Source organism: Petaurus breviceps, unplaced genomic scaffold, assembly GCF_028583685.1.
Source record: "Petaurus breviceps papuanus isolate PSGF00001 unplaced genomic scaffold, PetGlider_PUasm1.0 138, whole genome shotgun sequence".
Classification (NCBI taxonomy): domain Eukaryota; kingdom Metazoa; phylum Chordata; class Mammalia; order Diprotodontia; family Petauridae; genus Petaurus; species Petaurus breviceps.
Genome location: NW_027185694.1, coordinates 11,576,025 through 11,603,928, shown reverse-complemented (window position 1 = coordinate 11,603,928; position 27,904 = coordinate 11,576,025). Strand labels below are relative to the sequence as shown.

Below are 27,904 nucleotides of genomic sequence, written 5' to 3'. Positions count from 1 at the left end.
CTGTCTTTTGGTACCTAATACTTATTATCATTTTATAACAGCAACACTATTGCTTATTCCTCTCTCTAGTCTCTCCTGTTTTTATTAAATTTTCCTTGGATATCCCTCCCCGCCAAGTCCCCTTTATATGTTGCTTTTTTGGCTCTCATGAGGTGATGAAGGAAAGCTGGGCTTAAACATGACAATACTCAAGCATCTCACCCAAAAGTCCCTGTCCTCTACCTGCTTAATAAATATGTTTCTTAATAGTGAAGACTTATTTCTGTTTGAGATCATAGTGTATAGTATAATTAACACACTTTAAACCTATATTAATAGTGCTTGGAAAAAGAGTAGTTTATTTGCATTGCTTTAATCTTTCTATTGTAGTGTTAAATGCTAACATAAAGCATTACTCTTCTACTTCCTACTTACAAATCCATTTTGGGTATGTACTACAAATACAATATATAATTTCCAAAATTTTATGGGGAAATATGGTTTGTGATATGTTTTTTTGTCATCTGTATAAGCTTTGCAAATTTAGTCACCTAAAATGTAAATTTTATACAGGGCATAATTTGTACATCTCTAGAAGGGCATATGCTATATTGAAAGCCACAACATTTTGCAAAAATACAATAAAACACAGAAAATAGAAAGGACAGATGGTGTCACATGGGGCACAATTATAAACAACAGTACCATTGGAGTTGTAAATTTAGCGATATAATACCCATAGTTTATAGAAACAACTGCAAATTAAGAGAATGTTCTGACACATATTAAAACATTATATACACGATGAGGTAAATGTACCTTGGTCTTTCAAGAGGTAATTTAGGTTTAAAGCAAATGATATACTGAAGCATTTTTTACATGTAAATTAACACCAAATACCTCTATAATCATTTTCAATGGCACGATGTGAAAAAGGATATAAAAAATGGTTCATGACTTATTTTACAAATTTTGCTTAAAAATTAATGAAAGCTTATGCTCTACAAAGAGTCAAACGTTATTAGCCACATTTTCAAAGGTATAACAACATTCAAAAAGAATTTAGCATTGGAGTGAAAAGTGCCAATGTTGTACTATCATCTCTTAAACATTCAAGAAATCCAGCATTCCAGCATATAGAAGTATTCCAGCATTCTAAACGGGACCCCAAAGCATCAGTGGCAGTCCAATCCAGAACCACTCTTAAAGAACTGAAACCATCTGAGAACTGTCATTTTCTTTTCAACTAGACTAGAAATCTACTAAATTGGAACAAGAATCCCCTTTCTCATTTGCCAAACAAAAGAAATACCTTGAACATTTCACTTTCAATCACTGGTTCAATATAAGGACATGAATGAAATATAGATGAAATAGCAAAAAGTAATACAGATTTTGTTTTACTACTACTTTAAATCTGCATAGCATACCTTTTCTCGAATAGGAACTAGGAAACATCTGTTTACATGATGCAAAACGACAGGCTCAGTAACCCTTCTAAATTTAGTTTAAGGGAAGGGAAATTTAGTACTTATTACAGCAATGTCCATTCTTGCTTAGTGTAGGCACTTTTTGATTGTACGATGAACCTGGCTGAGGCAAAGGCATAGCTCCCACATGACAGTCTCCCCTGTGCTTTTCATGATTTCCAGCTTCAATCAGCACAGCCATAACTGGCAAATTGTCATCTCACCAAATCTCATACAAGTCTGTTGGAAGATTTTAATAATGCCTGGTTAATCTGAAAACTGGTTGCCACTGTCACACCTCACTCTCAGAGAATTAAGGGATGTTGTTAAAACAGTGGACAACTTCAGTCAGCAACCATAAAACTCTGGGGAAATTCAAAGAAATCCATTAGGGAAAAGTCGTAGACTCTTAAAGAGATGGCCAAGAGTAATGTGGCGGATCTGGTGCCACTTGTGGACACAACATACACTCTGTTTTGCAGCTCCCTCTCTTTCCAGGGTGGGGATGGAGTTTTTGGGCAGATGACATTTTAACTCATGTTGTCTATTTTTAGGATTAAATATATGAAATGTAAACAGCATGCAAGAAGGCAACTGTTTCCATATTACCAAACTAACACCATCAGGCTGTTTTCACTTATAGTTACTGCCTCACCAATATTCATTTACTTTCAGGTCATCTTTTCCAATATTAGATAATTTGGGGTTATTTAAGCCATCATTGACCCAAATGGTAAGAGTTGTATTCATAAATAAAATTATATTAGAACCTAATAAAGAAATGTACTAATTGAAATCCCTGATTTAACAAAAGTATATCTATGCCTAGGTAGCCAGGAACAGTCTAAGGTTAATTCAACCTTCCTTCTGGTGACATTAAATACATTCTTTGTTGAAATTTTGCCTTTCACAAATCATAACATCATGCAGTATTTTTTTTTAATTAGACAAGAAATTTTGGTATAGTCTTAAAATGATACAAAATCTCTAAATGATAAAATTGTATTGGTCCCCTGAATTTAATAAAAGCAAATGAACTGAGTTTACAAATCTTAATTTTTTTAAAGTGTTTACGAAGCAAGAGGTACCTATTTTCTGCTTAATAATATAACAATTACAAAAATGAATCTCCCAAAGAAACTTTTTTTGGGCTAACTAGAGGGGAAAAAACAACCTCAAATTTATGCAAATTAGAATACTATGCTGTATGTATTAGTGGCTACTAATTATGGTTTCACTCATGATATCTAAGTGAAATAAATGCTAAATTCGTAAATAATGTCACGTAATTCTACTATTACTTTGGTTTTGGACTAATTGTCTCTCAAATTTGTTCTTTCAGATTTTAAGAGACAAGATATTGTAATGCAACTCCTACTCAGCTGCATGGCTATCATTTTTAAAATAAAAATACTGTAAAGTTATTCCAATTATTTATTTTAAAATGGATAACACTAAATTCAAAGACAACTACTTATTACAGCTATCTTGAGGGATTTTTTTTAGAACTGGATAGATCGCAGTGATTAAATAAAATTTTTGAAAATTGGAAAAACACTGAAAAGATTTTATAGCACTGGAAGAAAAAGATAGCTATAAACTCAACTTGATAATTTGAAGCCTATGACAAATTTACTTTATGTACTTGATTTAAAAAAACAGTTACGGATGCTGAAATTCACCCGATACTTTCAGAGTTTTCTGTCTTAAACACCAAGTGATAAATTAAATTCAAATACATAGTAAGTATTTGTAATATTCTACTCATATTACAAAGAGGAAAAGTTGAATTAAAAGCTTCATCACCTTCCAGGTTTTAATGATACCTTAAAAAAGCACTCTAGCTTCAACTTAATTACAAAATATCAACAGAAGTCACAGGACAAGTTTATTTTTACTTAACTGATGCACTTGTATCTTGTACAACCATTATCTTTCGATCTATAAATTGCTTTCATTTTTCTAAGGAAAAAAAATCTACTGAACTTTTAACAGTGTGGTAATTACATTAAGAAAAAACAAAATACTATTTTTGATCAGATAAAAGAAAAAAAGAGCCACACACAAACACCTTTTTACAAGCAGCTAAATATAGCAAACTTTCCCTTTTAAAAAAATTAGTCTTTATGCTCATTTTAAATTATTAAAATACTACAAGCATCTAAAGAGTGCCACTTGATTTTTTAAAAATTATATAGATATCACAATTAAAACTCAATAGCAAATTGTTAAAATGTGACCATAACTAAATTAGCTAACTTTAATACTATCTAATTTCCATAGTGGTTTAAAAGCATATTTTGGTAAGATTTTTAAGAATGGTATAATTATATGCCAAAAATACTGTTTTTTCAATCAGCTAAATTGACCTTTCCAATTTAGCCTCTGTATATCCAATTATGAAAGTACACTTTCTACAATTTTACTAATTTGAATTAGAAAAACACAGAAGTGGCACTTACTGGTATAGTACAATTTCATTTTGAAGGCTTGTGATTCTGAGTAAATGAAATAATAGTATACAAAATATAACTGCATAAATTAAGTTCTCAGTTGGGTGAGGTCTTTTTAAAATTCAAGGTAAGAATTTTATAAGGGTGGTTTAGTTTTAAAAGATCCTGAAAATTAAACTGCAGTACATTCAAAGTCTGAATCAAGGATAATTTTAGTGGTTCAGAATACTTTGAGATTGTACTAACCAGGATTAAATCACTTACATTAATAATAATAATGTCCTGTACAATTCAGCTCCCCTTTTTAAAAAGATAAATCTTTAGCAGAGTTAACTAAGGTTAAGACTGGCAATCAACTTTTAAAAAACAACTTTCATGTTAATAAAAATAAAGAGACTACACAACTTTTTCTGTAACTGTCCTGTGAAAGAGGTGTTCATAGTGCACAGAAGATCCCACACAGATTCTTCTTGGGTCCACAATAATCCTGGGGGTTAGTAATCCACTGTTACTTCCATGTTTCAAAAGGAGGCAATATCCTTTTGTTCCCTCTCAGTGAGGTAGAACATCTGACCTTCCAAATGAAAACCCAGGAGTAGATATGGATGTAGAGTGTTGCTCAGCTGAAATGCTGAATTACATTTTTATGCCCTCCTGTTGACTGAGTTGTGATAATGTTTTCTTAATACGTAAAGCTGTAAGCCTAGCTGCTCCATTGGCATACCAACATTCTCGCATAATTTTGGCCATCACTCGCAAGGCCTGCAGGAAAAGGAAATAAAATCAATACTTTTTTAGGTGATCCAGACAATAACCTTAATACTTGTGTTTATAGATACATGCTGTGATGGCATCAAGAATGGATACCGTACCCATTTTATAGAAGAGGAAATGTAGGCACAGAGCCAAAATAACTAGCCCAAAATCACATATATCCTACAAAATGTAAATGTTATGTTTTTAAACTTAAAAACAGAATCAATATAATTTAATTCTAGAGTTAAGCTGAATTTTCTAATGCAATATTACAAAATTTACAGTTGTGTTAATTTTGAAGGTTTTGTTCTAAATACTTCTTTCAAAAGAATATTATAAGCTCCAGTCATCACTGCTCATTAACAAAATGCTAATTAACCTCTTCAAAGAAGTTCATGATTACCTGACTGATAAAAAGTACTTAGATACTAAGACTAACAGAACTATTCAACAAATCTATACTGAATGGGAAATACACTGTTTGGCATATCAGCTCTACATCCTACCCCCAGGTGTATTTGTGAAAAGAAATAAACATTTAGATTTTAGTAGTACAAATGCATGCTCAGGCTGTCTTTATCCAAGCATCAAAATGCTCAAAATCTCTACTAGAGATCTGCACTGGAGCTACGAGCTGAGATCCCACAGTCTACCACTTCCTCCCACAACACAGTCTTTGTAAAATGGCAAAGAAGACAAAAGGAAGTTAATGATTAAGACACTGGCTGTATAGGAAGGCTCAAATAGGTGTGTCTTGAAGCAGTATGGCTTGTTTTGAAAACTATCCATGATGTTTTGAATAGTGTTCTGCACAAACTGGTGTCCAACCAAAATGTCAATGGCCATTTCTTTCCATGCATTTAAATTAGTTCATATGGAAGTAATTTTATTATGTTTGTCTTCAAGGCAAAAAATGAAACTTTCCCTAAATATTGGAAGTTTAAAATTATACAGCAATTATAAGTAATACTTACTTCACAACTCTGCCATCGATTTGGGATATTTGGCCGTAACTTCTGTTCACAAACAACTTTTCGCATTTCATCTACTGATGGGTCAGAAGGTACGAGATCATAATAAGGCAGCTGGTAGTCTTCATGAATTCCTACGTTGTTTAAAAAATACATACAATCTGAGATATGTACCCTACAAAGTAAGTACTTACTCTAAGCTGCAATTAATCAGGGATAATGTTCTTTGTTTAGTATAATGATTTCTTCATAACAGGGAAGCATGCTTTATAACTTAAAATACAGGACACGTCAGTATCTCTATGGAGGTAAGTATCTGCACTGAAGGTATCTCTTTAGAGTAGCCTGGGTCAAGTGACTATACAAAAATAATGTAATATTGATTCATTTTTGTTTTCCTTGGTATGGGATATGTCTACCACTAAGTCAACCAAAGCAAAGGTATTTTTAGGGCTATAGAAAGGTACTGTTTTTGTGCAGGGTCACACAACTAGGATGTGTCAGAAGCAGGACCTGAACCCAGCTTCTTCAATCCTCTATCCATGATGTCATGTTGTTTTGCATTCAAATTATCACATGAAAATACAATTAATGGCCTGTGAGATATCTGTACATAACGTGTACATATATATATTTGTAGCATAATTTATATACTAATATAATGCATATTGCCTATACACACACACATGAAATAAACACAAATAGGGAAATTTCTTTATTAATTTGACAGTACATATAGCCTTAATTTCTAAGATAAAGCAAACATAATGTCTATTCAAATACCTCAACAATAAGTTGGTATATTGATGTTTATATTACCTATATATCAATATTATGTGTATTTGATATACAGCGATATATATGTGCTGTCAAGTTAACAAAGAATATGTACCTATTTGTATATATCATTTTATATGCACCTATGGTAGCGTGATATACATTAGATGCAGATACACTTCTTTAAGAGCACCTCTTACACTATATTGCTATATAAAAAACTGCCACATAAGCACATATTGTCATATATGGGTACAATACTTATACATATTTATATCACACACAAAAATAAATAGACCTCTTTATTAATTAGTGTCTGTCTTCTCTACCCAGAAGACATGACTTGGTTTTAAAGTTTTTTTAATTCAGCTTCTGTTTGTCTCAACAATCTGCTCTTTTACAAGATGGAGAAATATTCTGTATGGATTCCCTTCCCTCCTATTTATTTTATTTTTAGATATTTACAGCCCGATTTCATGCTATTTTGAAAGGGCATAATTCTTCCTCCCCATCCTTATTCCCTTCATCCAATACATTAAAATGATCAAACTGAAGATACTTTAAAATTTTATAATTTGCTTTCTTTACACGTTGCATCCATCCAGGTGGCAGTCTGGGAACCAACAGTTCCAAAACACACAAGTCAATACATTTAATAAAGACAAACTATTAGCTTATGGGAGGTCCTAGAACCCAGAAGACTAGAAGAATGATTTAGTTCTTGGGGCTGGCCCAAGCTATTTGAATTGTATGTGAGGGGGCATATGAGTAGATTGCATAAATGTATATAATACCAGTGATTTGGAAGCAAGGAGGGAGTACATCAGCATCATCTCCTGTCTGGCATCAATTTCTAGGACAGAGGTAATTGCTTCAGTCTATCTTTTCTCTGAACTACCAGCAAATGCACTATTATTACATTTCTAAAAAATAATTTCTTTCAAGTATTAGTATGTTTTAAAATGGGTATATGGCATGTATCTATATCTATGCTGGTTGTTAAACTATGAGTGAGAACAAAAAACATTGAGTATAATGACATGTTCTAAGTGTATGTGTATGTGTATATATAAGTGCATATATATATACACACACACAAATCATAAAAGAAATAAGAGGAATAGAATAAAGATGTTATAGGAATTGATGTTTGTTTTAAGTGAGAAAATTTCTTTGGAATGAGCATATTTGTTGGGACAAATACCTGATGAAATTCTTGCCAGTTCAAAGTATGACCCATATACATAAAGGTAGATTCCTAAGTGACAACTGTTCTATGGATACTTTCCAGTATAATATGAATTTAATTTATCTCTAATAGTCAGGTGTCTCCAAACTTTAGAATAGTAAAAGGTAAATGGAGACAGAAAGGCCAAAGACAGAGATATTTGGAAGCAAATTATTTTCTCTCTCTTAATCAAAAATTCTTCCTTTTCCCACTTTTAATTGGAATTAAGATTATCCAGGTAAAATGTAGATTTACTAAATAGGTTTTATTTTATGTATGTTAATTTATGTATAAAGTACTTTTTTTCAATTTTATTTTTATTTTTTAAAGCAATTGGGGTTAAGTAACTTGCCCAAGGTTACACGGCCAGTTTTTTTGTATGGGTGTTAAGTATCTGAGGCCAAAACCGATCCCGGGTCCTCCTAACTCCAGGGCTGGCGCTCTTATTCACTGAGCCACCTAGCCGCCCCTGTATAACATACTTTTAAAAATACCTTATTTATGTAGTTTTTAGGAAGTACATTTCTTACAATGCTTTGAAGTAGTGAGACAATATTCACATAATTGGGGGCAGCTAGGTGGCAGAGTGAGTAAAATGCCGGCCCCCGAGGCAGTAGGACCCGAGTTTGGTTCTGGCCTCAGACACTTAGCATACACATAGACACACACACACACAAAAACACTAGCTGTGTAACCTTGGGCAAGTTACTTAACCCCAATTGCCCTCCAAAAAAAGGCAAAAAAAAATTCACATAATTGTTTAAAACTGTAACTTACCACCAATTGAACATCTCCGAGCTATTTCCCAGAAAACCAATCCCATTGCATAGATGTCAGCACGCTTGAATGATTCAAAGTGTTTCATATTTATGGAATCATCTAGAACTTCAGGGGCCATGTACCTATTTTAAAAAATCAATCAAATATTAAGAATTTTGTATATGCCAGGTACCAAGTTAAGAGTTAGGGATACAAAAAGAGGCAAAAGACAGTTCTTGTCCTCCCAGAGTTTACAATCAAATGGGGGAGGGGGGAAGACAACATGAAAACAAATATGTACAAAGCAAGCTACATGCAAAAAAACAGGAAACAATCAACAGAGGGAAGGCACTGGACTTAGGAGGGAAGTCTTCCTGTAAACGGTGAGATTCTAATTGGGACTTCAAAGAAGCCAGGGAGGTATGTGATCACAGCAGAGAAGGGAAAAGCATTCAAAAACACCTGAATGATTTTTTTCCCTTATTTAAAAACATTTCATAATCTTTTATTTTCAGCAAGCAACCAATACATAAAATAAAATTTTGAAGAATTCCTCCATCTCTCCTCTCTACACTGAAAATTACATGTGAAAAACTATCAAATACCCTTAAAACTAAATAAGCTAATTAAGTGTTACCTATGTCAATATATAATAAATGAAGTATGAAGATACCTGATTATTAAACAAATAAAATGTCATATTATCTATTCTTATTATAAAGGCACTGTTCTCAGTGTCTAGCAGAAAAATTACATGTGCACTGACTATGCTGAATTATTTACTCATGGAAGAAAGAAATACACACTTGAAAATGATTAAACAAAAACATCAATCTCTTGATCCTTTCCCATATTCAAACTTGATATATATATGGTTGAACTGTTAACATCCTTAACGCAATTGCTAACCTTTGTTATCTTAACTGCTTCATCATGAATACTGTTAAAATCTTAACTTTTATTTACTTTTAATATTGTACTACCACTGATACTTACCGGCTATGTGAATATTTAAGCTCCCGGTGACCTAGGCAACTCTGTAAGTATATAAAGTTGCAGAGCAGAACCATCTGTGTTGGCAGAGAAAATTTCTTCACAGAGAGTTTCTAACACTAATGAAATTATGGGTTCAGACCAAAATGTTTTTTAAAATTATACCATTCTAACTAATTTCATTCTATCAATGACAGAATGATTCCTATATTACACAGAATTGATCTTTTGATAAAGGGAGACTGTTGAGTTAGCTAACTGCCACAAGGAAAAGATCTGGGTGGAAAGTGGAATGGACAAAAGACCTTCCCACCAATTGAAGGAAGGAAAGGGAAGGAAGAGATTCAAGGTTCAAGCCCTTTTCTCAGTTTTTAGTGATATTTCTTCTACATTTGTCACTGAAGATGATCCTCCTTCCTGGAATTCTTTTCTCACAGCTTCTAGAATAATGAATATTTCTGGTTCGCACTGAACTTTCCTAACCCTTTCTTCTGTCTAATTCAGAGGTTCCAAAACTTATTTAGCCTACCACCCCCCTTAAAACAAAAAAATTACTCAGCACCTCCCTGGAAATCTACTTTCTTTAGCCCTTTAACAGTTTTGTTTTTGGTAATCTGTATCATTTCAAAAATATACGTAATACATTTATTTTTAAAAATGATGCATCTTAAATTTAATAATTTATCATAAATTTGTGTTTCCCTCTACTGAAATTTTGATAATGCAATATTGCATCATGTAACCAAAAAGCATTGTATTGTAAACAAGTCATTACACGCATATATTCCTGCCAATGCATGCTAGACTTTGACAATGTGTGACTTGCCTGTCAACATTTGCTTGTTAAGACCTGTTCACAGACTTGACCACTGATGGGTTATAACTTGCATTTTATGTGTTGATTTGGAAAATAATATAATAACTACAACTTTAACTCTGTTACACAATAGGAGAAGCATACGGGGCAGCTAGGTGGCACAGTGAATAGAGCACCGGCCCTGAGTTCAAATTTGGCCTCAGACACTTAACACAAAAAACTAGCCGTGTGACCTTGGGCAAGTCACTTAACTCCAATTGCCCTCCAAAAAGAAAAAAAAAAAGCAGCATTCAAATGGTTTTCAAAATTTTCTTCTCTTTTCTTATTCTTCCACCACCCCTTTATATTTATTCAATATCCCCCCCCCCAATTGCACCAGAGGTTACTACCAACACCCCCTCATTCCAGTGACCTTTACAGGGGCAGTATCACCCACTTTGGGAACCTATGATTAGTTCATTGGTTCTTTTTATTTATTTTTTTTGCTTTTTGGAGGGCAGCTGGGGTAAAGCGACTTGCCCAAGGCCACATGGCTAGTAAGTGTTAAGTGTCTAAGGCTGCATTTGAACTCAGGTCCTCCTGACTCCACGGCTGGTGCTCTATTCACTGTGCTACCTAGCCACCCCAGTTCTTTTAATTTTTAAAAAATAATTTTACTTATGTTTAAAAAAAAATCACTGACTTCCTCATGAGTTCCCTTCCCCCAACTCCACAGGAAAAGAAACCTCTTACTCCCTGTTGGTATTTCCAAATCTCTCCTGATGATCTTATCCACTGCCATGGCTTCAATGATCATTCCTATAGAAACTAAATCACTGTCCACAAATCTAGGAGATAGAGCAAGCACAAGGAATCAGGATAAGAAAAAGATCTGGCAAGTTAGAATACAGGGCAGAAACTAGTAAGATGACACCTAACAGTTATTATTACAGAAATTTATAAAATCATTTTATTCTAAAATTACACTTTAAAAAAAAGCTTTAAATGTGTATAAGCTACAATAGGTATGGTTAGCAGTTTGAAAAAAATCTGGGGATTTTAGTGGAAAATTAGCTGAGCCGATATAGCGCCCACCCCTGAAAGACCAATTAATGTAATCAGGATGAAGGAGGTAATGATCTAAGCCATACTCTCCCCTGGTCCCACCACATCCTGAGTGCTGTGTCCAGTTCTGGGTGCCTCACTTTGAAAAAGGGCAGCGATTAACTGGTGAGCATTGAAAAGAGGGTAGCTAGGATAGACTGTCATATCAGTGTAACTAGAAGAAGCCTCAGATGCTAAGAGTGGAGCTGAAAAGACTGGAGGGGAGGAATAACACATATTTGAAGGACTATTAGATGGAGGAGAAATTAGACTTACTTTGGTGTGCCCCAAAGGACAGAACCAGGGAACTTGTCACATCCTCCCAGAAAACTCAGGCTTGGAATTTGGAGTCAACTTAGCTCAGTATTTCCACTGTTCCAAGGCTCTCATTACCTCTTGTCTGAGACTACAGACAGAGTAGCCTTAACTTGACTTCCACTTAAGGGCCATTTCTTTCTTGATTAGACTATCTCCTTGGACAAAAACAACAACAGCTAGGTCTCCCTATTTCTCCCAGGCCGGAAGTCCAAGGGCCACTCACAGGGCCAGGTCCACTCCGTTTGGCAGAGGAGCTCTGACTATCCAATCTTCATCTTGGGCTAGTTTGTTCTCTTTTTGGGCAACCTGGTGGCTCCCTGCTTCCTGGTGTCTCACCATCCCAATGCTAAACGTAGACTGATTGATTCAGTCATATTAATCTTTTACTGCATGAGTATAACCATATTATTACTTCTTTACTCAAAAATTTTCAAGTTTCTCTTTGCTTACTGAAAAAAAAAGGCCAGACTTATCTGATTAGCATTCAAGGTCCTCCACAATTCAACCCCAACCTACCTTTCCATAAGAATAAAAGTGAGCCCTGGAGATTTGCTCAAGGTCTTATAAGCTGGGTAGTTAGTGGTAGGTCCAGGACTGGAACACAGGTCTCCTGACCTGATATCCACTAATTTTACCAAAACACAGGGCTACCTCCCTTAAAAAAATAAAATCCTCTAAAATGGTTGTAAATGTAATTTCTATTATTGCAGTAAATTGGTGTCTCCTGAAAAAAAAAACATACATAACTCTACTGTATCAAAAACATGGCCTATCTAAAAATAATGCTATTTATAAATGAAATGCTTAATGATTACTTTTTGTTAGTAATCTTAGAATTTCAGAGGGATTTATTGGGGGCAGGGGTCTCTGAACAGGTGGTAAAATCTGAGCTAAAGACTATTCCCTAGAAAAACTTTCCTATGGCATTTAAAAAATTATCCCAGTGATATTTTTTAAAATTTTTTAAAAACAGAAAATGGAGCATCTTAATATTTAAATGCCTTTTTACAAGGCATGGACTACAGGAGATTCCTGGTTCTTGTTTCTTTTGTATAAATGCATACTTACATATTTATGCGTGTGAATATATGTGTATTCTTGTTTATATATTTATGTCTTTTCTCCTCTAATGGATGATAAGGTTATAAAAAAGCAGAGCTAATTTCTTAGTATAACTCAGTGTTTCTCATAGTACTTTGCATACAGAAGGAACTCAAATATCTACTGAATAAATATTCCATGCTAGAAAATATATGACATGTTTCTGGATACTTTTTCCCTATGCATCAGAAATTGTAATCATATTTGTGCCTCTTAATAACTATATTAATACCCCCTATGATTTTCTTTATTCCAATTATTCTTCAACAAGAGTGCAAAGTATTGCTCAAAATTTGCATACTGCATCTTTTTTTCAGAAACTGCCCTAACAACTTCTTCCACACACACAAAATGAGACAATACTTCTTCTACAAGAATTTTTAGGCCTGATGTATAAGACTTTATCCCTACAGAAACAAATATTTCTAAACAGAACTTAAACCTTTTTAATACAGTTTTAAAATGACTCAAGAAAAAAAGTCTTCTGAATATTTTTCCATAATGACCTAATGCTATGTACAGAAATACCAATTTTACAGAGAAGTGAAAGAATTCACCAGATGACTTTGTGGCAACAACACATTTAAAAAACCAGGCTGGAGAAGAGTTCTAAAATGAAAAGAGGGCGGGATAGAGAGTTAAAGGACCGAGATTTTTGGTTAATAGTTATAAGTTCTATTACTTGCTACCCAAACCTTAGGTTTCTCAGCTACAAACTAAAAGTAGCTAAATTATAAGACCTCTAAGCTTCCCCCCATCTTTAGTCCTAAGATCCTTTGATTTCAGGTATGTTTATAAAGCCAATATGAATGGCCTTAAACATTAGCTAAGAATATATAACAGCTGAAGAAAAAAAAACTAATCACCCATCTACACATATGTATAACACTGTGCATTTCACATGTAAAGTATATTTATGTAAATACAAAAGTTTGGGGAGAGTTTTATATATTTCTAACTAAACAGTAATTTGTTTTTAAGTTCTAAAAGTTGGTATGTAGATTGTGATACTGAGCATCAAATTACAGTCTCACTTTCAGTGACCACCTCCTTAATGATCCATTCTAGAATTTCCCCAGCAATCAAAATTAATCTTACCAACCACAGTTTCCCCTTCTTGGGAACAGGTAGTCCTGGGGTCCATTTGAGGTTTTTGAGAGGTCCCAGGAATTCCAGGTCCCAACAAAGCCCAGATACTATATAACTTTGGAGAGAAGCAGGTCACTCTTCTAGCCAAAAATAAAGGACTACTTGAGTCTAAAGTTGAAAGCTGAAAAGTTTCTCGGTTACAGGTATGTGATATACTAAGTACCCACTTTCACGAATGTGCACCTTTTCTTTAAGTTCGCTGGTCTCAGGGTTTTCCACTTAGTATGCAAAGAACGTAAGTCCCTCTAACTACTGGGAGTGTGTGTGAAATCAATAAGAGTTCTGAGATCAAGAATAATCAAGTACAAAACAGAAAGGGAGGAATAATTAAGTATGTTAAATACTATTTAATAATTTTTACCTTTTTGTTCCCACTCTGTGGTTTGGAGCTATATCAATTGTATCTGTGGCTGAATCATGTCTTACTGCAAGTCCTAAGTCTGCGATACAGCATGTTCCATTCTTCTTGACTAAAATATTCTTTGATTTCAGATCTCTATGGGCGATTGCTGGTTTGCCTAAAGTAACAAAAGTTAAACATGATTATAGAAAAGATAACACATGTCAGCAGCCACAAGTTATCAGTCTTTTTTTAGGACAAAAATAAAATATATAAGTAAATGCATACTATGAAAATGTAGGTAGAGGGGTGGCTAGGTGGTGCAGTGAATAGAGCACTGACCCTGGAATCAGGACCTGAGTTCAAATCTGGCCTCAGACACTTGACAAACTTACTAGCCGTGTGACTTTCGGCAAGTCACTTAATCCCAACTGCCCTCCAAGAAGCAAAAAAAAAAAATGTAGGTAGAAACACATTTCAGAGACTATGTCTAATATATTCTCTAGCAATACTTTCCAGTTTGAAGAATTCTATTATTCTATTGTTTTATTAACACAGGGTCTTAAAAACAATCACCCTGGAAATTAGTCAAAGAAATTCTGATACCAGTTTGCTTTTTCCCTCTATCAAACTACCAAGCTACTTCTTTATGCTGTCAAAGTTGATAAAAAGAACAGTTTAATATTATCCTGGACAGTAAAAAAATCTAATTTTTGAAAATTACATGAAGATTGCTTTTTATAGTTTACTATAAAAGAACTAATCTTAGTCTATCATTATGGATAATTGTAAAACTGTCTATATTAAGCCTTAATATTTAAAAATATGTTTTCCCCAAAATCTGAAATCCTTTGTTATTAGAGCTTTCCTTACCCCTGCTTAGGACATTCCTTTGTATTTACTTTGTGCATAATTTGCGTTGATTTAACTGTATCTATTTTCTCTCTCTCTCCAAGAGAAGGTAACCTCACTGAAAGTTGGGCTTGGTACACAGTAAGTGTTTAATAAATGCTTGTTGTATTGAACTGGATCCCCAAATCTCCACTGTATTAGTAATTACTCTCAGCTAGGATGATGGCTCTAGAACTGGAAATGGCTACAGAGATCATCAAGTAAAACCCCCTTATTTTATTAATGAGGAAACTGAAGTCCAAAGAAGAAAAATTACTTGCCCCAAATCATAAAAGAGGCAGAGCCAGAATTGAACCCAAGTCCTCTAACTTTAAATCTAGTACTTTTCTCACTATGTCATGGCTCTTATACTTTAAATTGTACCTCTTTAGTACGTCCTAGTTGGCATCAGTTAGCTCTTCGAATAACAACTCTGTGCATGCAGGTATTCAATGTTTCTCAAAGCCACCTAACTATACTATTTTTTAAACTATTTCTTTCTGGGTAGAGTCAAGATGGTGGAGTAGAGGCAGCAATCTAGCTGAACTCTCCCAACATTCCCCTTCAAACAACTTGAAAATAATGAATAAAATCAAGTTTTGGAGTGGGAGAGCCAACAAAAGGTTGAGATGAGACATTTTGCCGGATCAAGACAGCTTAGGAGGTCAACAGGAGAGATTGTGCCACCAGAATAAGAACTGGCCCCAAACTCGTCAGCAACACTAACAGTGGGTCTTGGAGGTGGCTGTGATGATAGCAACAGCAACTTCTGTAACTCTCAGACCAGAGACAGTACAGAGACTGAAAACCTGGTCAGAAAGATTATAGGGACCCCGAGCTGCACAGGATCAGATGTTATGTGGCAACTCCACTGCTCATATGAGTTTCTGGATTACACTTCTAGGGCAGTAAGGAATGTCAGAAATTATTGCTACAGGGAAGCAAGGACCCTTCCTTCATAAAGACCAGAGCGCAGAGCAGTGACTACACATCTGTCAAGGTATCACCACCCCAGAAGCAGTGAGAACTTGTAGACCCCAGAACTAGCTCTAAAATAGAAGTGCAAAAAAACCTTTAAATTTGGAACAGTGCCTCTCCACTTTCAGGTGAGCAGAGCCCAACTTTAAAAATAAAGTTCAAGCCCGCTGACGCTGCCGCCACCCTGAGTCACAGCCTGTGCAGCTCCGGCCGCTTGGTCCCTGCAGCAGCCGCGGATCTCAGATATTCAGAAGTCTTACAACATGGCGGACATTGACAACAAAGAAGCTGAACTTGACCAACAAGATATCTTGTTGGAAGAAGTGGAGGAAGAAGAAACTGGTGAAGATGCAAAGAGCAAAGCTCGTCAGTTTACTGTTCAGATGATGCAGAATCCTCAGATTCTTGCAGCTCTTCAAGAAACATTGGATGGTTTAGTGGGAACATCAACTGGATACATTGAAAGCTTGCCAAAAGTAGTTAAGCAACGTGTGAATGCCCTCAAAAATCTTCAGGTGAAATGTGCACAGATAGAAGCCAAGTTCTATGAAGAGGTTCATGCTCTTGAAAGAAAGTATGCTGTTCTTTACCAGCCACTTTTTGATAAGAGAAGTGAAATCATCAATGCAGTTTATGAACCCACAGAGGAAGAATGTGAATGGAAACCAGATGATGATGAAGAGATTTCAGAGGAAATGAAAGAGAAGGCTAAGCTTGAAGAGGAGAAAAAAGATGAAGAAAAAGAAGACCCTAAAGGAATTCCTGAATTTTGGCTGACTGTTTTTAAAAATGTTGACTTGCTCAGTGATATGGTTCAGGAACATGATGAACCTATTCTGAAGCACTTGAAAGATATTAAAGTGAAGTTCTCAGATGCTGGCCAACCTATGAGTTTTACATTAGAATTTCACTTTGAGCCCAATGAATATCTCACAAATGAGGTGTTGACAAAGACAAATCGTATGCGGTCAGAGCCAGATGATTCTGATCCCTTCTCCTTTGATGGACCAGAAATTATGAGTTGCACAGGGTGTCAGGTAGATTGGAAAAAAGGGAAAAATGTCATTTTGAAAACTATTAAGAAACAGAAACACAAGGGACGTGGGACAGTTTGAACCATGACAAAAACAGTTTCCACTGATTCTTTTTTCAATTTCTTTTCTCCTCCTGAAGAGCGGAGACCTGGATGATGACGCGGAAGCTATCCCTGCAGCAGACTTTGAAATTGGTCACTTTTACGTGAGCGTATAGTCCCAAGATCAGTATTATACTGCACAGGAGAAGCTACTGAAGATGATGGTGATGAGTATGATGAAGAAGGTGAAGAGGCTGATGAGGAAAACGATCCAGAATATGATCCGAAGAAAGACCCAAACCCAGCTGAGTGCAAGCAGCAGTGAGCAGTATGTGCTGTGGCCTTGAGGATCACTGCACTGTCCCAGCCTAAACACTACTCGTAGTTACTTACAGCCTTATGTTTTGTATTTTCTTGGTAGAATCAAGTAAACAATTTTTGTTAAAAAAGGAAAAAAAAGAAAAAATGAACGTTTAAGAACCAGTTCAAACTATATAGATTCATTCTACCTAGCATTTTAGTAGTATAATTTCTGCTGGATATGTAGAATGCAGTGAATTCCCTAACGCATGTCCATTGCTACATAGTTTGGTTCTTGTGAGTCTTCTGTCATGTAGGTATTAGACTGCAGCTTTGAAAATTATCCAAACTGTTATTTGAGACCAATATTGGTTTAGAAAAAAGAAATCCTTCTGAAGAACCAACCGAAGTATTTTTTCAGCCCAGTAGTTGAATGGGCTTAAGTCTGCTTGCACTAGCTGTGCCTTCATTACTTTGTTAGAGAAATGCAGTGACTCGTATTAACTAGGAAACAAAGCATTTTGAAATTTGGTTTGAGAAGAGACTAGTACACTAGTACTAGTTAAGAATTTCCAGTAAGACCACATCTAATGTTCGTTAACTGCTTGTTTGTGGATTTTTGTATTTTAATGTGACAGCGATCTACAAAGAAACTTAGTCATCCTATTAAGGTCATTGTTCACCACTGGGGGGTGAATAAAACCTAGTATTTTCAGAAGTCAGCGTCCTCTTCTACTTGGGTAATTGTGTCCATCCAAACTGAAAGCATTGTTCCTTTTCTATTATTAAGGTATTGTGGTGCACCTTCATTGAAAATTATTACCCATACTACCTAGTAGAAGCCAATTGCAAGTTCTTTTTTTGCTATTTAAAAATAAATTACCAAGCATAATTTAGTCCTCACAAGATAATGTCTTAATTTGACACAAAAATTAAGTTGACCTTGATAGTTGTAACTAATGGACATTATTTGGGAGAACGGACCGGACTTTAAAAAGCAGTCCTGCATCTACCAATATATAAGTGTGAATGAAGAACAAGTGGACAAAATTTTAAATCATAATAACCCTTTAAAGATCATTATTGTTAAAGTTAAATTTAACTTTAAAGTCTTGGGGTTGAAGCTAGGGAGAGTTCTATTCCAATTCTCATTGCTTAATATGTGAGTATATTATTTACTCATACCTCTAATCTATCCATATATTTAAATGGGTAGTATTGTTTACTTACCTACCTCACAAGAGTGTTGAGGCTTATTAATTTACATTATATAAAAATTGTTCTTGGTCATTAAAAGGTCAGAAATTAAAAAAAATAAAGTTCAAAGGAAAAAATAGGCTGGAAAAATGAACTTGAATATGAAAAGTTACTATGGTGGCAGGGAAGACCAAGACACAAACTCAGAATACTAAATGAAAGTGTCTCAAGCAAAGCCTCAAAGAAAAATGCAAACTTGACACAAGCCCAATGAGAATTTTTGGAAAAGCTAAGGAGATAAGAGTGGTAGAGGAAAAAACTAGGAAAAGAAATGAATGATGCAAGGAAATTACAGAGAGAGAATGAACAGTTTGGGCAAAAAAAGGCACAAAACATACTAAGGAAAATACCATTAGAAACCAAAATTGGTCAAATGGAAAAAATGACACAAAGTTCACTGAAGGAAAAAATTCCTTAAAAATTCGAATTGAGCAAGTGGAAACTAATGATATTATGAGATGTCAAGAAAAATATAAAAATAAAAAGAATGAAAAAAAAAATAGGAAAAAATGTGAAAAATCTCATTAGAAAACCAGCTGACCTAAAAAATAGATCCAGGATAGATAATTTAAGAATTATTGGACTACCTAAAAGCCATGATAAAAAAAAAAAGAGCTAGACATCATATTTCAAGAAATCATCTAGGAAAACTGCTCTGATCCATACAGCAAAACAGAAATGGAAAGAACTGCTTCCTGGAAGAGATCACAAAATGAAAACTCCCAGGAATATTACAGCCAAATTCCAGAGCTCCCTGATCAAGGAGAAAATATTGTGACCAGCCAGAAAGAAACCATTCAACTAGTGTGTATCACACAAGATTTAGTAGTTTCCACGTTAAAGAAGCCTTGGAATATATTCAGAACTCACCCATAAATTATAAGTGGACAGTAGAATGGATTAGAAACCAGAATCCAACAGTATGTTAATGTTTACAAGAAACACACTTGAAACAGAAAGATATACCAAGTAAAATATAGGGTTGGAGCAAAATCTATTTTGCTTCAGCTGAGGTAAGAAAGGGAAAGATAGCAAACAGGATCTCAGACAAAGCTAAAACAGACCTAATTGAAAGAGATAATCAGGGAAATTACATTTTACTGAAAGGGTTATCACAGACAATGAAATAGTATTAAAAATTTTTACAGCCAGTTTTTTCTGATAAAGGCCGTCTTTCTCAAATATACAGTACCTAGGTTAACTTTATTAAAAAAAGAGCAATTCCCCAATTTATAAATGGTCAAATGATATGACAGGTAGTTTTAAGACAAAGTTAATCAAAGCTGTCTCTAGTCATATGAAAAATGCAAATTAAAACAACTCTGAGCTATTACTCCACACCTATCAGATTGGCTAATAAGACAGAAAAGGAAAGGACAAGTACTTGAGGGCATGTAGAAAAGTTTGAAACATTATTCCATAGAGCAAATTGGAATCATACCCAAAAGGGCTAATGCATATCCTTTTACCCAGCAATACTGCTACTAGGTCTGAATTCCAAAGATTAAAAGAGATAAAAATCAAAAAGGAAAAGTACTTTTATGTACAAAAAAATATTTATAGCAGGTATTTTAGTAGTGGCAAAGAACTGGAAATTGGGGGCATGCCTGTTAACTGGGGAATGGCTAAGTTGTGGTAATGTGATTGTGATAGAACAATCTGCAAAGACTTACACGAATTGAAGCAAAGTGAAGTAAGCAGAGCCAGGAGAACATTATACACAACAGCAGCAATACTGTGTGACTTATCTAAGCCCACTTTTAACTTTATTTTTCTCATTTATTCTCTTGATTTGTTTTCTTTCACATGACTAATGCACATGTATAATAACCTATATCAAATTGCTTGCCTTCTCAAAGAGGGGGTTCGGAGGGAGAGAAAGAATTCAGAATTATAAGTTTTAAAAAAACATTACAAATTGTTTTTACGTGTAAATGGGGAAAAACTAATTTTTTTTTTCAAAAAGGATCTGCCCTTGAAAAGGTTTCCTACTTGGATATATAAAAATTATGGAGCCAGATCATACATGTAATCCTATTTCAAAAGAAGTACTCATTCTCTAACATCTCCAAACATTCTACTATAAATACACACATCATTTTAGTCTAATTCTTAAGAGTACTACAAGTCCTTTCAACACTAGAACCAAGTGTGGATACTATACTTTCAAATTCGAAGTGATATACCAATGGGATAAAGTAGATGAAAGAGAATTAGCAACAGAAATCATTCCAAAGTTCATGTCACAATTCAACCTGAGATTAATTAGAAAGAAATATAGGTTTCTTCATAATCATCTCTTAGTACAGTCACATATAAACACATCACACTGCAACCATTATGCATTTATATGAATGATGAAGTAGCACCTGAAAACCTACCTTGAGTGCCAACAATCTCCATGTGAAGATGTGCAAGTCCACTAGCCGTGGACAAAGCTAGTTTTATCATTCCTTCCACAGTAACTGTGTATCTATTTAAGTAATCAAAAAGGGACCCATGCTCATGATAATCTGAAACCAACCATAGCTGAGTCCATGTACCATTGTCTGCAAAACAAAGGAATAGCAAAATTTTCTAAGATTTACACAAAACATTTAAAATTGTCATATAAATTGTCATATCTAGCTTTTAATACTAAAACACCACTGTAATACCATCCCATATGTACTTTAGAAGTTTTGTTTTATATTTGCATTATACTTTTCAAAGAGCTTTTGTGTGTGTACATGTGTATACATATAAGCACATGTGTATACACACAAATATACATAATCTATTTGACCCTTAAAATAACTCCTTAGTTTAATCAGGTCAAAGATTAAAACTGATTTTAAAAGGAAAGAAAAGTAAGGCTGAGACACTGAGTGACTTCTCAGCAATGAGGCCTATATTCCTGTCTCCTAATGTGTTCTTCTTTCCACTCCACTGAGTTATAACAATGTATTATTTAAAATTTTTTATATGTGTATGGCCTGCATGTTCATTTTTCAATGACTAGCCTATTTTTGGAAAGGCTCTTCAGCAGGCTGGCTATGTGGAGATAAATTTCTAAAAGATGATCTACTAACCTGAAGGGCATTTGTAATCAGTGTGTAAAAACCAGATCCTTGATGCTCAGACCTAAATTTGAATTGCAGTTCTATTACTACTACATACATGACCTCAGACATACCATTTAACACCTTTAGATTTGTCTGCTCATCTTACAGCAATGGTTTCTTGCCCAAACAGAAGGCCCTGGGGGGACTGTGGCACAACATTGAAGGAATAGAGTATCTAATCAGCCAAGCAGAGGATGAGAAGTCACATTTACTTATTTTTCATTCATTACCCCAACACTCTTCCACCCTGGCCCCTCAGGACAATAATAACCAAACCCTGAGCAGATAACCTACAGTGGCAACTACTCAAGAGTTTTCTTCACAGAGACACTAGAGTGGTTGCTATTTCATTCTCCAGCTTATTTTATAGATAAGGACATTGAGGCAAACAGGGTTAAGTGATTTGCCCAGAGTCACACAGCTAACAAGTGTCTGAGGCCAGATGTGAATTTAGGAAGACTAATTTTCCTGACTATAGGCCTTGCACTCTATCTACTGCCCCAACGCAAACCCAGAAGCCTGTATAAATAAATGTTAATTGATTTTTGTTATTTCCATTGTCAAAGCTAGGTGGCACAGTGAATAGAGTACCAGATCTGGAGTTAGGAAAACTTATTCAAAACTGGTTTCATACATTTAGTAGCTGTATGATCCTTGGTTTCTTCATCCGTAAAATATCTGGAGTGAAAAATAATCACCTACACCTATAAATATCTTCTACTTATTAAACTGTCTCTATAAAATACCCTGAGTTCAAAAACACACTTCACCAGGAAGAACTGATGAGAACTTGGGGAAGAGGTGTGGCCACATAGGAATTCAATAGAATTACTTATTTACTGAGTCTCTAGATTCCAAATAATTCTTTTTACTTGAGTATCTACAAAAGAGAAATTTAAAAATAGCATCTCTCTAGGTCAATTACTCTCTAGATGTTCTGAAATGGAAAATAATGTGTTGCTTTGGTGGAATGAAAGGTAAAGAAGGAAGTGGGTTAACAAATCTATGCCTGATTAATTATATGGATAGTTCATAAAACTTGAGTGTTCCAAAATCATATAATCTTAAAATAACCAGGAAATATGTCTAAAAGTCCTACTTGGTAAAAAGACAAAGTGCTTCTATCTCAAAAGTGTAAAAATAATGTCAAATACTAAGAATCTAAGAGTGGTAAAGATGGAATGTTTAACTTCACAACTCTGGAGAATGAAGAATGAAGTAGATAGCTGAAATCCAGTTTTTTAAATCTAGTCTTTTAAAAACTATTTTCTTCCCTGCCCCAAACAAAGCAAAAATCCAATTCAGGATGATTGGCAGAAAAATCTCTAATACATATGATTACCTTGAAACTTATAATAAGCTTCCTGATATGAGTAATAAAATACACATTATCTAAATGTCATAGGAATAATCTTAATTTGTCATGTTTCAAAATACCTAGAAGTAGCTAAGTGGCCGAGGGCACTGAACCTGGAGTCAGGAAGCCCTGAGTTCAAATTTGGTCTCAAACACTTAGCAGCTGAGCAAGTCACTTTGCCTCTCTCTGCCACAGGTCCCTCATCTGTAAAATGGGGATAAGTAATACCTACCTCCCAGGGTTGTTATGTGAATAAAATGAGATTATAAAGTGCTTTGTAAACCTTAATGTTCTAGCTTTTTTCCCCCCCTTCTTATTCTTTTTTTCTTTAAAGGTAGGTAGGTATTGGATAAGAGTGCTAGATCTGGAGTTAAGAAGAATTCAAATGTTAGATTTATTACTTAATACTTATGGTGAATCTGGGCAAGTCATTTTCTTCCCTAGGCTCAATTTCCTGCCTTTTAAAAGGAAAAAGGGGGGCAGCTAGGTGGCACAGTAAATAGAACACCAGCCCTGGAGTCAGGAGGACCTGAGTTCAAATTTGACCTCAGACACTTTAATACTTATTAGCCATGTGATCCTGGGCAAGTCACTTAACCCCAATTGCCCTGCCTTCCCCCTCTAAAAAGCAAAAAAAAAAAAGGAAAATAAAAATAAAAGGAAAAAGGTTTTGACAAAATTATTTTGAAGGTCCCTTCCTGCTGCTCCTTGTCTACAATCTTGTTACAGCATTCTTCCTAAACATCCATTTGAAGATCAAAAATCAAAACTATGAAAAATAGAGTTGTGCAATGGACAGCATATTAATTAGACTTCTATGACATCCACCAACTTTTGTGATGATGACTAATGGTCCATTAAAAAGCACTTTGCCACCATTGTTTCCATTTGATGCTGACAATCCTTTAAAAATGGCAAGTAGGAGACAAGCAGACTGGTGATACTTCAAAAGAACCACAGAACTAAGAAGGGAATGTGATTTGGGGTGGTGGTTTCAAAATGAATTCAACTAATAATCTGACTAATAGAACTAAGATCTAAAGAGACCCTGGTAGGCTGAAAAGATGGAATGAATTTAATAAGATGAAATTTAACAGATGAATATGAAGTTTTATCCTCATTTTCAATCATAAATGCTCACATTTATATGATGTGTTGTCTTACTGTATTTTACATGGTAGTTTTCTATTGCTTTTTTGGTTTTTTGGAGGGGAAGGGCAGGGCAACTGGGTTAAGTGACTTGCCCGAGGTCACACGGCTAGTAAGTGTTAACTGTCTGAGGCCAAATTTGAACTCAGGTCCTCCTGACTCCAGGGCCGGTGCTCTATTCACTGTGCCACCTAGCTGCCCCGTACTTTTCTATTTCTGACCAAATTTCACTAGTTAGTAGTTTTTTTTAAAGGTTTCATTAATATTAAGTTGATTTTGTTGTAACAATTTAAAGTTCACCAACCTTTATTATCAGCTGCTATAAACCCCAAAATGTTTTCGTGACGTAACATTACAGTTTGATAAATCTCTGCCTCACGGAACCAGGAACGTTCTTCTCTTGAGGAAAATATTTTTACTGCAACTTCCTCTCCTCTCCATTTTCCTCTCCAGACTTCTCCAAATCGACCTTTCCCTATGCTTTCTTGCAGTACGATAGTTCTTGCAATAGTTCTTTGAACAAGTAATGGTAATCCTTTAAAAAAAAATTATCATTGTTACTAAATATACCCAAACATTATTTCTTACATAGTGCACAGGAAACAATGGAAAAAGACTATGAAAGCTAGTACAAATCCATGTAAGAACATGGTCACTATCCTTATAGAGCTGTCCAATTGGACTATTATTAGGTAAGCTAGAAACATAAAATAACTCATGAGCAGAATAAGGACCTTCTAAATACTGTAATAGTTCAGAGGAAAGAAAATTTCCACCTAGATGAGAATGCTTCACAAAGAAGCTAGTATCTGAGTGGAACTTTGACAGACAGTTGTATTTAAAGGTATAAACTAACAGAGAAGGAATTTCAGGCAAAAGTAAATATAAGTAAAGCCACAAAAATAGTTGAATGAGGAGATAAGTAACACTAAACTCAGCAGAGAATGGGAATAGCTTTAGAAAGACAAGCTAGAGTCACAGCAAATGACTTTATTTTTTTTTTAAAGCAATTGGGGTTAAGTAACTTGCTCAAGGTTACACGACCAGTTATTTCTGGGTGTGGTGCTGAGTATCTGAGCCCAAAGCTCTCACCTGTGGCTCCAAAATGTTACAGCATGGGCAGCAGCCACACTTAGGTAAAACCATCTTAGACTGGCTAAACCAGGTTGAGAGTAACTGATAAGCCTCAAACTCAATTGGTGAAGCTGGGGGATGTATACCCCAAGCATGAGAAGACATCCTCTTGGCAGAATGGGCAGATGAGAATAATTTGTTACAATGGCTATCAAGGAAGCTAAAACACCTGCTATGGAGTGCTTAAGAGCTTGGTCCTACATCAAAGATGCCAAGGTCATCCACTGCATCTGGTCATCTCAACTTCTGTCTTACAACTGGGCTCTGATGAGTCTGAAGGAGACAGTGAGACTTTGTGTGACTCTGTCTCACTTAAATTCAACTCACAAGCAAGTTGGCATCACCCATGATGTCACTAGTCCTCTTCGAAAATGCAGGATGAACAACAATGATCTCATATTTTATGACTGACCCAATGATTTCATATAAGTTCCTGAAGGTATTTGGGGGAGGGGGCTATTACATGGTTAGGCCTTCACTTTATAAAAATTACTCTGGTAGCAGAGAAAATATGGACTAGAATTGGGAGGGACTGAAGGCAGAGAGACCAACAAGAATACTATTAATTACAACAATCCAGGCATGAGGTGCTAAGGGCCTGTGACAGTGTGGTGGCAGTGTCAGGAGAAGAGGAGATGGGTGAAAAATGCTGCAGATAGATCATCTGTGGGATTTTTGTCAATGGAGAGTGAGGAGCTGAGGACAACAGTTAGCTCACGAGCTTCAGTCATCAGGAGGCTGGTGGGATTCTTCAGAGTAAAGAAGAGGAGAGGGACGTTCAGTTTTGACCATGTTGAATTTAAGAGGCCTAGACAGAGGTATCCAATAAGAAGTTGAAAATGTGAGACCAGAGGGAGGTTTAGGCTAGAAAAATAGACCTGAAAATCATCTACCTAGAGACATAGAATCTACGGCAGTTGATGAAACCATCAAGCGACTAAGTAAGTATGTATGTACGTATGTATGTACACATACACATCTATGTGGGGGGTTATGGGGAAAGAAAGCATCTAGATGGAACAAAGGATAAGACGTAAGTGAAATGACAGAATGACAACACAGCAAGAGCTCTAGGACAGAGCCTTGAGAGACACACACATGATTAATGGTGACGGTCTGAATAAAGATCCAGCAAAGAAGACTGAGGAGAGAGGGGTGTCATGAAAACAGAGAAAAGAGAATATAAAGGAAAAGAGGGTGAGGGGCAGTGTCAAAGACTGCAGAGAGATCAAGAAAGATGAAGACTGAGAAAAGGTCATTAGTTTTGGCAATTAAGAAAGCACTGATCTCTTGGAAAAAGCAATTTTGTTTCATTGTCAAAAGACAGACTAGAAAAAGTTAAGAAAGGGCAAGAGGAAAGAAAGCAGACACAATGATTACAGAGCTCTTTCTCAAGGAGTTTAGCCACAAAAAGGAAGAAAAGACAAGAACTAACAAAAACAAGAGATTAAGTGTGGATATTTTTTTAAAGATGAGGAGATAAGAGTACAAAAGAAAGAAGCAAGCAAACAAGACTTCATTAGGCACTTACTATGTGCCAGGCACTGTAAATATGGAGGATACAAGCCAAAAGATAGTCCTTGCCTTTAAAGAGCTTACATTCTAATGGGGAAAGACAAAATACAAAAGGGGAGTTGAAAAGAAAAGGTTTAGGGGGCATGGTTCTGAAGTCTGGAAGCCAAGAAAAGCTTGGAAGGGAATGAAAGCTAGCATGGACCCCTCTGAAAAACTGAGGGAAGCAAAGAAAGATTCAAGATTAGTGAAACAGTGGGGATGAAAGGGGACAAATTGCTGAAGAAGCAGGGATGGAACAGGATCACATGTGCATAAGCAAGGAGAAGGAAGGGCCACCACTTCAAGGAAGATAAGGGTAGAGGAGGAGGGGAGATGAGGAAGCTCTTTTTTTGTTTTTGTTTTTTTTTTTCTCAATGAAATAAAGGAAAGGTTCTCAACTGAGAGGGGTGAAGGGAGAGGGAACCATGAGAAATTTGTGAATAGGTTTGTAAAATGAGTGGGTTAGTAAATTGATTGATGATATATAAAAGGATTGCCTCGCTGCAATGAGAGCCCGGTTCAAACTATGTCATAAATTTGTGGTTTTGTGACATGATAAAAAAATTACTTCATATAGCAAAAGGGAAGCAGAAAGACTGAAAAGCAGACCATTTAAGAGATTTATGTAAAAGTTAACTGTGTCAAAGACTACACTCCAAGGAACCCACAAGTAAAAATGAGTTTTAGTCAAAATTTTAAAAGCTTTAAAAAATATCTAGCTCACGACTTGAAAAGAAATCAGTGTGCATCTAACTATTGTCTGTTACATTAAAGATAACAAATCACTTGCTTTTGTTAATGGGGTAAATTAAACTAAACTAGCCTCATGTTAAAAATGTGTTTGACCTTAAAATCTAAATGCCTCCTAGTAGATTGTAACACTGTATTTACTTAATTCCTGTCCTCTAAGAA

General features: G+C 35.3%; 1 protein-coding gene and 1 pseudogene across 3 annotated transcripts in view; one reads left to right on the top strand and one right to left on the bottom strand.

The window, feature by feature from the left end:
* Positions 1-311: 311 nt before the first annotated feature.
* TGFBR1 (transforming growth factor beta receptor 1) overlaps positions 312-27,904 on the bottom strand; it is a 70,365-nt gene continuing 42,772 nt past the window's right edge. For all 3 annotated transcript variants that reach the window (XM_069105710.1, XM_069105708.1, XM_069105713.1), the window contains exons 4-9: positions 24,609-24,839; positions 21,076-21,243; positions 14,215-14,371; positions 8,411-8,535; positions 5,632-5,762; positions 312-4,663 (exon numbers count right to left, since the gene is read on the bottom strand). In XM_069105710.1, the coding sequence (XP_068961811.1) occupies positions 4,538-4,663; positions 5,632-5,762; positions 8,411-8,535; positions 14,215-14,371; positions 21,076-21,243; positions 24,609-24,839 (938 nt within the window). In that variant the 3' untranslated portion in view covers positions 312-4,537. The remainder of the gene's footprint in view (positions 4,664-5,631; positions 5,763-8,410; positions 8,536-14,214; positions 14,372-21,075; positions 21,244-24,608; positions 24,840-27,904) is intronic.
* On the top strand, positions 16,224-17,720 carry LOC138175335 (nucleosome assembly protein 1-like 1 pseudogene; annotated as a pseudogene).